The sequence below is a fragment of the Uloborus diversus genome, chromosome 3 (genome assembly GCF_026930045.1).
Source record: "Uloborus diversus isolate 005 chromosome 3, Udiv.v.3.1, whole genome shotgun sequence".
Classification (NCBI taxonomy): Eukaryota; Metazoa; Arthropoda; class Arachnida; order Araneae; family Uloboridae; genus Uloborus; species Uloborus diversus.
Window position 1 is genome coordinate 118,978,406 of NC_072733.1, and position 14,496 is coordinate 118,992,901.

Genomic DNA, 14,496 nt, shown 5'->3' on the forward strand with positions numbered 1-14,496 from the left:
GCGCGCCAATCATCTATGGTTCCTTTATGTAACCCCGAGGTCCCAGGTTCGAATAGCAACAAAAAAAAAACTCTTTTTGTTCTATTTCAACAAAAATAAATATATATAAATAAATAAATAAATAAAATCAAACATAAGTTACAAAAAAGTCATAAAAATTCCGATAGATGGCACCACTATCGTTCAACCATCTTTATTTAAAAAAAATTTCATAACTTCAAAAATATTTCCTTATATTTTTCTTCCTATCATGCAGCGTTCTTCTCATCTCAAAAAAATAACATTTCTCTATTGTTCACAGCCTGCAACAGATGGCGCCACTACTGAAAGAGTTATCTATTTAAAGCTTTATTATCTTCCTCTAGTAACTGCTTAGCCTGGTCTAGTGGTTAGCGCATCCTCTTTCGGAGCGAAAGGTCCCGGGTTCAAATCCCAGGGAGAGTATTTTAAAATATTACTCTCGTTAATATTTCAGAATAATTTCAATAAATTTAATTAGGTTAATTACCCAACTAAAGAAAACAAATTAATTAAACAATTAAAAAATAAGAATATGCATAAATTAAAAATTAGCATATACATTAATTAAGTAATTAAAATTAAGACATGAATCAACATGTTAAATGACGTAATACAAGATGGCGGATGATTCAAGATGGCGTCGTTCAAAAGCGTGACGTCATCCTAAAAATACCCTCGTAAAAGACTACTAGAAATCAGTGACGTCATCCTAAAATACCCTCGTAAAAGACTTCAAGAAATCAGTGACGTCATCCGAAAAATACCCTCGTAAAAGACTACGAGAAAAATCCAAGATGGCAGACGACCACGCCCCTAAGAACTGTTGAGTTGTTTTCCTCCTTCTGTGGCCTAGAGTGCCCTACTTACTACTACCGTAGTAATTCAAATTATAATTTATAATCGATTGAGTTTATCTCTGTTTTCTCTATTAAAAGTACATTACGTATTTAAAAATAAAGTATTATCTTCAATTAAAATTCCAATGAGCCATAACAGTCGCTTTATAAATTTATGTAAAAAAGTTCTTCGAGAGGTATCGAACCCTGATTGACCGCACAGAATGCAGCTCACTGACCACACAGTCACCGAGCTGTTGATGGTAAGAAATCTCTACTTACATACAGGTATAAGCTACGCGTAAAACTTTAGAGGCTGTTTTCTCGGAAGTGCTCTTTATAACTTTACTGTATGGATAATCTCAAGGGAGTACTACTAATCTGCTGAATTTCATCCCGATCTGAATTTCCGAGACCGTAAGGTCTCCTTGTTAATCGGAAACTAGGGCCCGGGCGTTTGGGCAGCTCGGCAGGAGGGGGCACGGCAACCAAACTGACAAGGGGCTAGCCTTGACCCTTGGTGACCGTGAAAATGCGTCTTTTCTATTGAATAGTGCATCAGATTTATGTTGAAATATTTATTTAATGAACTGCAATGGTCTCATAAATGTTGTCTTGTCTATAACTGCTTCGATGAAATGGAAATTCGCTTTTTCCTTACAATGCTTGATATGCATTTATTTCTATTTGTTATTGGTTGTGCCTTGAAATCATAGACTAATAATAAGTAGACCGAGCTTTCTCATTCTTGCTGATGAAGAAAATTGGTTCATAGATGTATCATGTGACTAGTGGAAGGGCTTGGCGAAGACTTTGGCAGCATGGTTGCTAGATGGCAGCATTATCCATAGTTTGGCACTCGACATGTATTTTAAGACAATGTGTTTTCATTAAAAAAAACTTCCAGGTGCAGAGATTGAACTGTTTTTCTTTTAGTTATGCATTATTTTGACATTAGTAATAGTTTTTGATCAGTTTTCGGTAACTTTTATTTCATTTGGAGCTGTCAGCGTTGGCGTGAACGAAATGGCGTAAACGTTTTTCGTTAACGCAAAACCGTTTGCTGATTCTTCTTGGTCGCTTGCATCTTTTATTGCTTAGAGAGTTATTGAAATTGACTAAAGAAAATGCACAATACTATCTAAACGAAAAACTCACTATATTAACAAAATATTTACAACTTAGAATACCAAATTTACAAATCGGACTCCATAAAAGATCATTCTTCCGTGTTCCATCAATTCTATTTATTTTATTTCGCGCTGGCGTTGATCGTCTGCTACGATTAACGCCCGCTGTTGCTAGGATATCCACCAGTCACATGGTTTGGTTTATGAGCAGCAAAAGGGTTGCCATAGCTCGGTCTACTCTTATTATTAGTCTATGCTTGAAATAGTAAGATTTACTGTTGAAGTGACTACGGTTGAAGTGACCAGAACCAGAGATGTATCTTTTTCAAAAATTATGAAAAATTACGATTGTTGATTTTAGATAAAATGTCCATTGAGTACTCAAATTTTGCCCCCCCCCCCCCCACACACGCCGGAAATAACTCCAAATTGACTCCCAAAGGGCGCACAGGCTTGAGGCCACAAAAAAAAAAAGGTTTTAGGGCGCAGCAAAATAAATAAATAAATAAACGAGGGCGCACCGACCCACTACGGGCCGGGCCAGTCCGCCTCTGCTCAGTTTCATGATGATTTAAGTACAATTCAGGCACATTGTATGAATACAGCACTCCAGAAAAAGTGGAAGATTTTGATAACTCCAACTTAATTAAACGTACTGCTTCTTAGCAAAAAGATACAGAGTATTTCGTTTTTCTTTTTTTTTTCTTTCTTTCTTTCTTTTTTTTTTTTTAGTGATTAATCGCAGACTACTTATTTAACACGAATGTCATGGGATCAATCCGCCCATAGGCCCAGAAAATGTAATTTTTGAATGACTAATTTTCCTCAGCTGAATTCTTATCCAAATTCCCATGAATTCCCTAAATCACAGTTGTATTGCATTGAAATCAGAGCAAAGTTGGCAAAACCCCCGTTTTTTTTTTTTTTTTTTTTTTTTTTTTTTTTTTTTTTTTTTTTTTTAAGCCCATGAACCCAGGGTTTTTTTAAATAAAACCAAAAAAAAAAAAAACTAAAGCTGGGTTTTTTAAAAGGAATGTGGGTTTTTTGTCTTTTTTCAGGGAAAATGTGGGGTACTTGTAGCATATTGTTGCGTAAGTATATGGACAAAGCACAAAAGTTGTCTTTGGGTAAAAAAAATCTGGAAAAGTCAGCGTTTTCTGAAAAAAAAGTATAAAAGACGACGAAACCCAAGAATGGTGAAGTGTCAGATTTTTTAGTTTCCATGATTACCAACAGTTAAGGCAAAGTTACTTCTAGAGAGATAAAATCTATTGTTCGTTTTTAATTACTTTTTTTTTTTTTTTTTTTTTTTGCATTTTACTTTAATGTATTTCATTTTGTTATGCAACCTGCAAAAGCTTAAGGAAGCTAATCTGAAGTTATGCCCGTCCAAATGTAATTTGTTCCGCCGGGAAGTGAACTACCTTGGTCACATCATCTCTTCTGAGGGTGTACAAACCGATCTAGAAAAGATATCCGCGATCAAGAGTTGGAGTCGTCCCGAAAACATCCATCAGCTGCGAAGTTTCCTGGGGCTCTGCACGTACTACAGGAAGTTTGTGAAGGATTTTTCCAACATTGCACGACCTTTGCATAAGCTGACGGAGAGCAAGCAAAAGTTTGAATGGTCCAAAGAATGCGAAGATGCATTTTTAGGACTGAAGGAGGCTTTAACATCGACGCCTATCCTCGCATACCCTCAGCCTGAAAAATCCTTCATCCTCGACCCTGATGCGAGCAACGAGGGAATCGGAGCTGTTTTATCCCAAGAAATAGACGGCAACGAACATGTCATCGCTTACTGGAGTAAATGCTTATCAAAGCCAGAGCGAAATTACTGCGTCACCAGAAAGGAGTTACTGGCCATAGTGAAAGCTGTAGAATACTTCCATCATTACCTCTACGGCCGAAAATTTCTGCTTCGGACAGATCATGCCTCATTAACTTGGCTTTTGAACTTCAAAAATCCGGAAGGCCAGATAGCCAGGTGGATACAGCGGCTCCAGGAATATGACATGGAGATCAAGCACCGAAAAGGGTTGTCTCACGGTAATGCAGACGCTTTATCAAGGAGACCCTGTCCTGAGAACTGTCACTATTGTTCCCAAATCGAGAAACAGTATGGAACGACTAGCCCTACCGCCTATCAAGTGACAGTGACTCCAACATCATCAGAACCTGAACCATGGAGTGACGACCAAGTTCGAAAAGATCAACTTGAAGACCCCGACATAAAACCAATTTTGGATTTCATGGAAAGCGACAGTCGACGCCCTAGCTGGCAGGACGTTTCCATCTTCTGTCCTGCAAAAAAAAAAAAAAAGATACTGGGCTTTATGGAACTCACTCCATCTACGGAACGGCGTACTGTACCGAAAGTGGGAATCTGATGACGGCAAAACATCTAGGTGGCAGTTACTACTTCCCCGATCAAGGATTTCAGATGTTCTGAAAGAAATACATAGTAGTGCGACTGGTGGACATTTTGGTGTCTTGAAAACCCTCAATAAAGTTGGGAAGCGCTTCTTCTGGAGCAAGGCGAAGGATGACGTGGAGAAGTGGTGCCATTCTTGTGACGCCTTTGCTGCTCGCAAAGGACCGAAGAAAAGAAGCAGAGGGAAGCTACATCTGTACAACGTTGGAGCTCCCTTCGAACGAATTGGGATCGACATCCTGGGTCCTCTACCAAGAACTGCTGATGGGAACAAATACATTCTTGTTTCCATCGACTATTTCACCAAATGGCCCGAAGCATATCCCATTCCAGATCAAGAAGCTACCACCGTAGCAGAGACTCTAATCCAACATTGGATCTTGAGATATGGAACACCTTTGCAAATTCATTCCGATCAAGGGAGGAATTTCATCTCTGCTGTGTTTAAGAGATGAAATTCCTCCTTTTCTGTGCTGCTATGTCAAATTCTCGGAATTGAGAAAACTAGGACAACACCACTACACCCACAATCGGACGGCATGGTGGAGAGATTTAACCGCACAATCCTGAATAATCTCACTTATGGTCTCCAGAAATCAACAGGATTGGGACAAGAAGCTACCTTTGTTCCTGCTGGTCTACCGCAGTGCTGTCCATGAGACTACCGGATATGCCCCATCTCAGATGCTCTTCGGACGAGAGCTACGGCTACCTTGTGATCTCGTCTTCGGTCGTCCTCCGGATGCGCCTGCATCGCCTGAGGAGTACATCCAGGATCTCCAGGCCCGGTTGGAAGACGTTCATAACATTTTATTTTCTTTTTATTGATTTTTAACCAAAAAAGTGTTGGTTGAATGAAATGCTTTTAATTTAGCATGTGAGGCAGTGTAAGACTAATGCATTCCATTCGTGTTTCTTGAATAGTTGGATAAAGATGGAAATGGATTCTTGGATGTTAGTGAATTGAAGCAAGCTTTAGAGATTGTAGGATTCAAAATACCTCAATGGCAGGTTCGGCAGATGCTTGATGACATGGAGAGAGGCCGTGTTGGTGATAAGAAAGGCCAACTTTCTTTCGATGAATTCCAAAAGGTATGCATTTTTGATCTACTTATTAAAATGTTATATATAATACTAGCAGTACCCGCACGGCGATGCCTGTGCTAAGTAGTTAAAGGATGTCCGTTGAAGAAAAAAATCCACAGCCCTTTCTGATGTGAAATGATAATTTCTTTTCAACTAAAATGCATACACGCCTTTTCAAAAGACCTATTAAAATCTCTTTGGAATTTAAAACTATTCGCCAAAACACATAAAAACATTAACAGTAACTGTAAAACTCAAATTCAACTGTATAGTTCATCGCTTAACGCGCCAAGCTTCACGCTACCGTAACCCTGCCCTTTAGCAAGTGAAGCGGGTTTTTTACCTGCAGTTTAAAGTGTTTCGCCAAATAAACAATGCAATAATAAAAACGTAATAAAGAACAATAACAATTGAATAACACGACAAATCAGTTTACTTAGATGAGTAACTATCTTTAACTATAAGAACAAAAATAAACGTTGAAGAAAAACTGAACTCAATAGAAAAATCCTACAAAATCAAATTATGTACCTGAACATCTTTATTGTCTTTTTATTTCCTTGTGTCAACATTATTGTCTTTTTTATTCATTTGGCGAAACATTTTGAATTGCAAAGAATTGTTCTTAGGTTTTTAAAAGGTTTTTATGCATTTTAATTAAAGAAAAAGATTATTTTACATCAGAGGGGGGAAGGGGGATTCCTTTTGATCAAAGGACTTTTTTTCTGTGATCGGATGGCTAATCGATCGGTGTTCGCTTCGCTCTCTAACCGACTGGGTTACGGTAGCGTGGTCGCTTGGCGAGTTTAGTGATAAGCAATAAATTTGTGGAATTATTTACATTTGAGAACTACTGTTAATGTGACTTTATACTTTTTTTATTTGTTTGGCAAAACATGTTTAATTAAAAAAAAACCACTTCACTTACAAAAGGGCTAGGTTCCGGTAGCGTGATCGCTTGGCGTGTTTGGCGATAACTATAGCTGGAGGATTATTTTAAGTTTTAAAGCAACTGTATGTGTAATCAAATGTTTTGGCGAATTGTTTTGAATTCCAAAGAAACTTTCATTTGTTTTTAACCGAATGAAATGTGCGACTTTTTCTTCTTTTTTTTTTCTGACGACGATTCTCGAATGTCCCATGGGATTTTTTTTTTTTTTTTGTTAGACAGAAATGGGATAACTAATCAATCGCAGTTCTCTTTGCTCGCTAAGAGTTGGGTTACGGTAGCGTGGTCGCTTGGCGAGTTTGGTGATAAACAGTAAAGTTACAGAATTATTTTACATATGAAAGATACTCTTTGATGCCTTTTTTGTTTATTTAAGGGGGTCCGGGACACATTTTGAATTTTTTTTATTATATACTTTAGAGTTTTGAAATTTTTTGCACTGATTCACCATTTATTCAATAAGCAAAATCATAACATAAATATGAAAAAAAAGTTTTTTTTTATTTAAATTTAATTAGTTTTTTTAAAACTAATGGGATTGCTTTAAATTGCTATAACTCAAACTATTCTTGATGAATTTTCATTTTTTTAAAAATAAATTACGCACAAATATCTAAGCTTTAATTTTTATTCGGCGATTTTAAAAATATTGATTCGATAAAAAATAAAAAATATTTGAATAAAAATTTCGAAAAATTCGAAGATACTTTTTTTTAAAAAAATCATAACTTTTGCAGTAAACGTTTTTTTCAAATTCGCCGAATAAAAATTAAAGTAAACTGTTTGAAAAAGATATGCTCCAAGTTTCATTACTTTATCTTTATCGGTTCCTGACTTATAAGAGTTTGAATGCAAGAAATCGGGAAAAATTGCATCATGGAGAAAAACGCGTTTAAAGTTTTAAAGTTACGTACACATTAGTTAGGTGCATGCAACAAAAATAATTATATCTTTCGTTCTATTTAAGATAGAAACAAGATTCAAACGTCCTTTTAAGCAGAAAAAAACGGAGTAATTTTTCACATGATAAAAAAATTGCAAAATTTGACGATTTTTGTGTCCCGGACCCCCTTAATGAAACATTTTAAATTGCAGAAGAAAAACTGCATCACTCGCTAAAGGGCAGGGTTACGGTAGCGTGGTTGATTGGCGCATTAAGTGATGAACTAATACAGTTCTTCTTCTTCTTCTTCTGGAGTTCCCGGAAGAAAATATTGTTGAGGACTGCGTACAGAGCGCTTTGCCTCCCTTTCGTATCTTATTTTGAATTAAAAACAGTTGTGTTAAGGCAGATCTTTTTATAGCCGTCTTAAATATATTAAAAATTGCTTAGAATTATATATATTTATATATATTTATTTATTTGTTTATTTATTTTTGATGGGTGAAGCAACTGCATTAATATGAGTATATGCAAATAACTGAAGTAATCTGACAGTATAAAAGTAGAGCAAAGAGAGGTCGGGATCAGAGGAGGGCGAGGATAGCCCTTCCGTATCTTGGATCCTTAAGCAAATCCAGACTAAAAATGTCATTTGAACATAAGTTATTAGCCTTTATAGTTTTTATAATAAAGTTCCTTTGTTCAATGTTTTTACTACAATTCCATATTACGTGCTGGGTATTTTCAATTTTTTGGCAGGTCTCGCAGATGGGGGCATTTGATTTCCTTAGTTTAAACAGTTTTTCTTTAGTTAAGAAGGAATCGGTTAGGATTCTATTCAATTTTGTTTCTTCGCTTCTGTTCTTAATCCACTTATACTTTTCATTGATTGAGTTTACTATGTTTTTGTATTTGGAGAAATATTTTGATCTCTCCCATATGATTTGCAACTCTTTATTCCTCTCTTTTTTTATATAATTTCGCATGTCATTCCATGTACAGATAGGAGACATAGGTGTTTGGGAGCATGACTCTGCTTCTTTGGCTAGTTTGTCCGCTTCTTCGTTGTCTGGAATTCCTTTATGCCCAGGGACCCATACTATTTTGGTTTTGTTCTTTTTTGAGAGTTCCGATAAGTGGTGTCTTTGTCTTGTGTTGTATACCAGTAGGTCTTCGTTTTCTTCTTTTAGTGCTGTAATGGCACTTAGGGAATCGGATAAAATAATATTTGGGGAGTCATTTTTAATGAGGAATTTTGCAGCGTACCAGATAGCCCCTAGTTCCGCCGTGTAAACTGAACAGATGGGTGGGATTTTTATTTTCCTTTTTAATCCTTCCTTTTTGTTATAGATAGAAAATGCTGTATTATTTGATTTTGAACCATCAGTGGCCCAGATGTTATAATTGGGGTGTTGTGTTTTGAATTCTTCAAAGGTCTGCCTGATGATGTAGTCTGGGTTTGGTTTTTGAAATTCTTTGTTCTTCAGGATATACTCGATGTTGCTGATGTCTGTTTCCGATTTTATGTATTCTTTACATATGCAATTTTCGTTCGCCCTGGTTTCTCTTTCTATTTTTTCAAGGTTAGTGACTATTTTGAACAAGTGTGGTTGGTTTTTTTGGAAATTTTTGATTCAAGGGATATAATTTTTATTCTTTTTAAATTTTTGTTTGCTGATGTATTTTATGTAATTCCATTTGATGCGGGTTTCTATGTTTTCTGTATCTGTAATGATCCTGATTAATTTATTTGGAGCGAAGGTATTAACCCCTAGTGCTTTCCATAAAGCTTTATTTTCTGTTGTCTCAATTTGTTTTTAATTCGCTTTTGTATTTTTGACTCTGATTGTAATTCCGTAATTGGCTTTAGCTATAATTGTTTGCTTTGTGACGTTGAGAATATTAGCGTAACTAGCGCCAGATTGAATGCTTCCAAGCCAATTTATTACATGCAGCATTTTCTTCATTTTTCCATTTAGGTAATTTGTATGAACATTCCACTTTAGGTTGTTTTGAAAATATGCTCCTAGGATTTTGTGATTTGTTGTCCACTTGATGCTTGTTCCCTGTAAGTTAAATTTTGTGGAGTTTTTCTCGTTTTTAGGGGAGAAGTCAATTAAGACAGTTTTTTCTGTTGAGATAATTATTTTGTTTTCCTTACCCCATTGTTCCAGGGATAATAAGTTTTGGTTTAGCTTTTCCTCTGCTTCGTTTTTGTTCTTCCCGGATACAATGATTGTCATGTCATCTGCATAGCAAAATATTCTTCCTTTCTTTATATAATTTCCAATGTCGGAAATAAAACAGTTAAATAGAAATGGTGATAAAATTGACCCTTGGGCTATTCCTTGGTTAATTATGGCTTTTTCTGAATTCCTGTTGTTCCAGCTTATTATCTTTCTATTGTGGAGGAAATTTTGAATCCATTTTATAATTTTGTAGTCTATTTTGAATTGTATGAGTTTTTGTATCAGCTTTAGTATCCAAACGTTGTCATAAGCTCCTTTAATGTCTATGGCGATGGCGTACACAAATCTTTTTTTTCCCCTTAAGTAATAAATTAAGTTGTAAAGGTCATGAAGATAGTCTTCCGTACTTCTTTCTTTGACGAAGCCATATATGTAGTTTGGAAACACTTTAGTTTTTCTTCTGTTGATTCTGTATAATATTATTTTCTCTATTAGTTTACTGATATTTTGGGTTAGTGCAATAGGTCTATAATTGTTGATCTGTTTGGGGTTTTTCCCAGGTTTCTTAATTGGGACTATTTTTGAAATTTTCCAGTCTTCGGGAATTAAGGCAGTTTGAATGCTTTGATTAAAGACGTTTTTTAATACTTCCAGTCCCTCATCTGGTAGAATTTTAAGAACTTTGTTTGAGATTTGGTCTGGGCCTGGGGCTTTATCCCTTGTTGTTTTTAAGGCTTTTTTTATTTCTTCAATGGTAATTTCCTCAGACATTTTAAGTTCTCCTTCTTGTTGAGAAATGTTGACTGTGTCGACCGTTTTTTCTGTATTGTCACTGTTAGAGAAATGTCTCGCAAATAGATTTGCCTGTTCTTGAATATCTGTTACCTTGGTTCCATTGATTTCTATTGTTAGGTTGTTGTTTGTGTATTCCTTTTCTAGATTTTTTTTAATTCTGTTAACTGTATTGTAAAGCTCTTGGCGGTTGTTTATTTTATAATTTTGTTTTCTCCAGTATTCTCTTCTTGCTTTTTTGATATGGTGTTTGAGTACGGCGTTAGCTTTCTTGTAGCTAATCCAGTCCTCCAAAGAGGAGGATCTTTTTGCTTTGTTTCTCTTCCTATCTCTGTCTGTTTTTAATTTTGCGCATTTTGGGTTCCACCAAAAGTTGTTGTTCATTATTTTGTAACTTATGCTGACAGAATGTTGTCTGATCGTATTTTTGGTTATGTGGTTGTATTGAGTGTCTATGGAATGGAGGACCATTTTTGAATGCTATTTTGGCTTTTTTTACTATATTTATTGCCGGTTCATAAACGTTATTGTCAGTTTTTATTTCTTTTTCTCTGCTACTTGCAGATTCAACATTCTCTACTTTCCTTTTGGTCGAGTTTTTCATGTTGAACTCTCATAATAATAGAAAAACGGGACTTACCGAATGTGATTCTAATAAGAAATAAATCAGTAGAGTTACCTCCTCACGTTTCGAACGTGCAGACAAAAATATAACACCTCCGTACGCAACCTTATACAGGTTCCTCCTTTCCAATGCCACGCACAGCCGTCAACCGACCATCTCGCGAACCGAAGCTCTCAACTAATACAGTTAGAGGATTGTTTTGAGTTTTAAATCTAATGTAAATCTTTTTTAATGTTTTGGCGAATAGTTTTAGATTCCAGAGAAACTTTAATAGGTGGTTTTTTTTTTTTTTTTTTGAAAAGATGTGTATGCATTTTAGTTAAAGACAAATAAACATTTCACATCAGAAGGGGGGGGGGCAGATTTTTTTTTATTAAATTGAACGAAGTGCATATTGTATGAATACATGACTCAACACATGAACCACATTACTCACTACAAACAAGCACCAGAGTAATGTCAGCAAGGGATATGACCACCATGTGACATCATTCCAATGGTATTGTTATTCCCAAGTTATTATATTATTAAGGTCTATGGTAATTAAGTTATTAGTTGGTTCAGAAAGTTTTTTTTTTTTATCCATTTCTTTACTAAATTTAAAAGTTACTCTGAACTTGTGTTGTTTTTTCATTAAGTCTAAAGTAGAATGTAGTATATGAATCAAATCTTTTAATAGAGTAAATGCTGCCCTAAATATCAATGCGATTTGCATTTTGTCTTTTTTTTTTAATTATTTTTTATAGCAATGAAATTATGTTATAAATAATGGGAAAAGCTTTATTTATAGACCAAATGACCACATTATTTTCAATAAATAAGTTAATAAATAGCAGTAATACTAATGGGCATAAAAATTTTGGAATATTTATTGTTCCTCTACTAAATCATTTGTCATTGCAACATTGATTAGAGCAAGTTTCTTTATCAACGCATTTTAATTTTTATTCTAATGCCTTTGTACTGTGGGTATGTTTTAGAGTAAAGAATGTTAAAATATAAATTTCAAACAAAAAGTATAGAATGAAAAATTTAAGAGGATGGATTATTATTTGTAAGTCCTTTTAGTTGAATAGGTAAACAACATATATTAATGTTACTACACATTGGCATAAACTAGGGGGGCAAATGCCCCCTACTTTTTTTGAGTCATGGGCAGAGTTATTATTTTGCCCCCCTCCCCCCCTAGTTTTCAAGCAAATGATTTTTTAAAATTGTTTGTCAAATGATCTATACCTTATTTTCAAACGATAATAAAATGTAATTCGCATATTACCAATGCAATTGTTATGAATTATATGCGAAAGTTGTATCCTTGTCTTCAACCACCAATTAGTAATTTCAACCTATAGTTTATCTGTTATTAAACTCAGGGTCGGATTTAGGGGAGGGCAGGCGGGGCTACTGCCCCTGGGCCTCCACAACAAAGGAGCCCCCCCACAATAAAATTTTTACAAAATATCCCAACTTTCAAGGGTCAAAAAAATCGAAAATATCGGATATGTACATATATATCAAAATATTTGGATATATATCAAAGTATCCGATATTTTCGAAAATGTGATGATCTTTTTGAACCCTGATTAAGGGCCTCCACCCCTTTCGTTGCCCCGAGGTCTCCACACTTCCAAATCCGGCCCTGATTAAACTGCACCACAGCAGCGCAATCTGAAACTCAGAAGAGGCCTGTGTACCTGATCCTAAAGTGATGATGAACCTCCCCCCCCCCCCAATCAGGCATGTAATCCTAGATTACTAAACTTAGGTATTAAACGAGGATTACATGCCCAAAAGTGTTTTCGAAAAAGAGCCGACATTTTGCATTTCCAAAGTTTTTCTTAATGTGAAATTTACTTTTAATTCTTTAACTGGCGCTGACATGAATGAACAACCAACCATGTAATAGACGGGTCAAAATAGAACAGTGGCGCAACCAGAAAGGGGGCCCACAGCCTCCCCCAGAACGCTGAGTTGAATATTTTTCAAAACCATTATTATTGGTGAGAAGAAAAGAACACGTCTTTGGAAAACAAATTGATTTTTAGACATTAATAGTAATGTTAGGGGAAGATCTTAATTTCTTTTAAAAATATATCTTTGAATTAAAAATATTTAAAAAAAAATAGCTTATTGATCAGCTATTCCCCCCCCCCTATTTCTTCTCTTTTTTTCCAGTTTGTCTGAAAATAAGAAAGTGTTCAAAATACTGCTCCTCCGAAGCCCCCCTCCTCCCCCCTCACACACCGGAAGCATTTTTAAGCATCTAAAATTTCATTTTCAGGTCTTCCAATTTCGCAAATTTTCCAGGGGAAAGTCCCCAATTACCGAACAAAATCTAAAATCGCTTAAAATTGCGTTTTGTAGCTTTAATTTCGAAAAATTCCTGACCTAATATTACAAAATATGGCCTTTACAATCGCGTTTTTAAGACTTGAATTTCAGAAAATATTCGGCAAGGGTGCCTATGCAATCTTTCTCCACCATCATAAGCAATTAGGTTTTTTAAACTACACTTACAAAAAATTTAAGTCAAATAGCCCCTGAATATAAAACATTGCTTTAGTTTTAAGCACCATAATTTTGAAAACTTTATCAGGGAAGAGCTTCAGAACCTCCTTCCCATAAAATGTTCAACATTTGTTTAAAATTGTGTTTTTGAAACTTCAATATCGAAAGCAGGGGAGAAGAGGAATTGAATTCAACTTATTAAAAAAATTCAATCGGGGATGACCCTTAAGCTCCATCCATTACCCTAACGCCAATAAATATGGTCTATAATCACGTTTTTAAAGCTTCAATTTCTAGAAATTCCACTGTGATCCCTCTACCTTTTGTTCCCCTAACATCAACGAAGAAAGTCTAAAATTGCGTTTTTAAAGCTACAAGTTTCAAAATTTTTCTGGACCCCCCTTTGCTGTCAGATCAAAAGTTTTCTTTTCTTTCTCGATGTGCCCTCCCCCTCATTAAAATCTTTTTTCTGTTTGTGTTACTGAAATAGAATATTACTTTAGTTCACGGCATAGGTCACTGATAACAGGGTGTGTACACTATACAGATTCTTCATTCCTGGGATCCTGGAAAACAACATCGGAAGAAAGAAAAATCATTTCCAAAGTAGTACAGTCAGCCCTCGTTTATCACGGTTAATTTGTTCCAGGCTTTACCGCGATAACTGAATTTCCGCGAAGTAGGATTCTGTATTTATTACCTGAATATTTTTCTAACTAGAGCGCATTAACTTACTTAGGACAATTTAAATAGGTTTTTAACATAATTAGAGGCCCCTAGACATGAAACAGCACCCTAAGCCACCATTACATTTGTATCACTTAATATATTGCACAAAATATGAGAAAATGAGATATATTAGATGTAATAGATATCACATAGTTCTCTCCTTATTGGGAAATAAATCTACATACACACGTGCAGTTCTTAAACACTACTATTAATCTATGAAAATAGCTTAACTTGTTCGATGAAAAATTAATTACCAGTTGGGGATCATATGTGTCCCCGTTCTTCTTCTACATTTATCCTCATTAAAGGTA

At 35.4% G+C, this 14,496-nt stretch overlaps 1 protein-coding gene across 1 annotated transcript in view; it reads left to right on the forward strand.

Moving 5' to 3' along the window:
* Window positions 1–14,496, forward strand: part of LOC129218165 (plastin-1-like) — a 274,415-nt gene that overhangs the window by 167,492 nt on the left and 92,427 nt on the right. Inside the window, exon 2 of the mRNA XM_054852379.1 lies at window positions 5,346–5,513. Within this exon, the coding sequence (XP_054708354.1) occupies window positions 5,346–5,513 (168 nt within the window). The remainder of the gene's footprint in view (window positions 1–5,345; window positions 5,514–14,496) is intronic.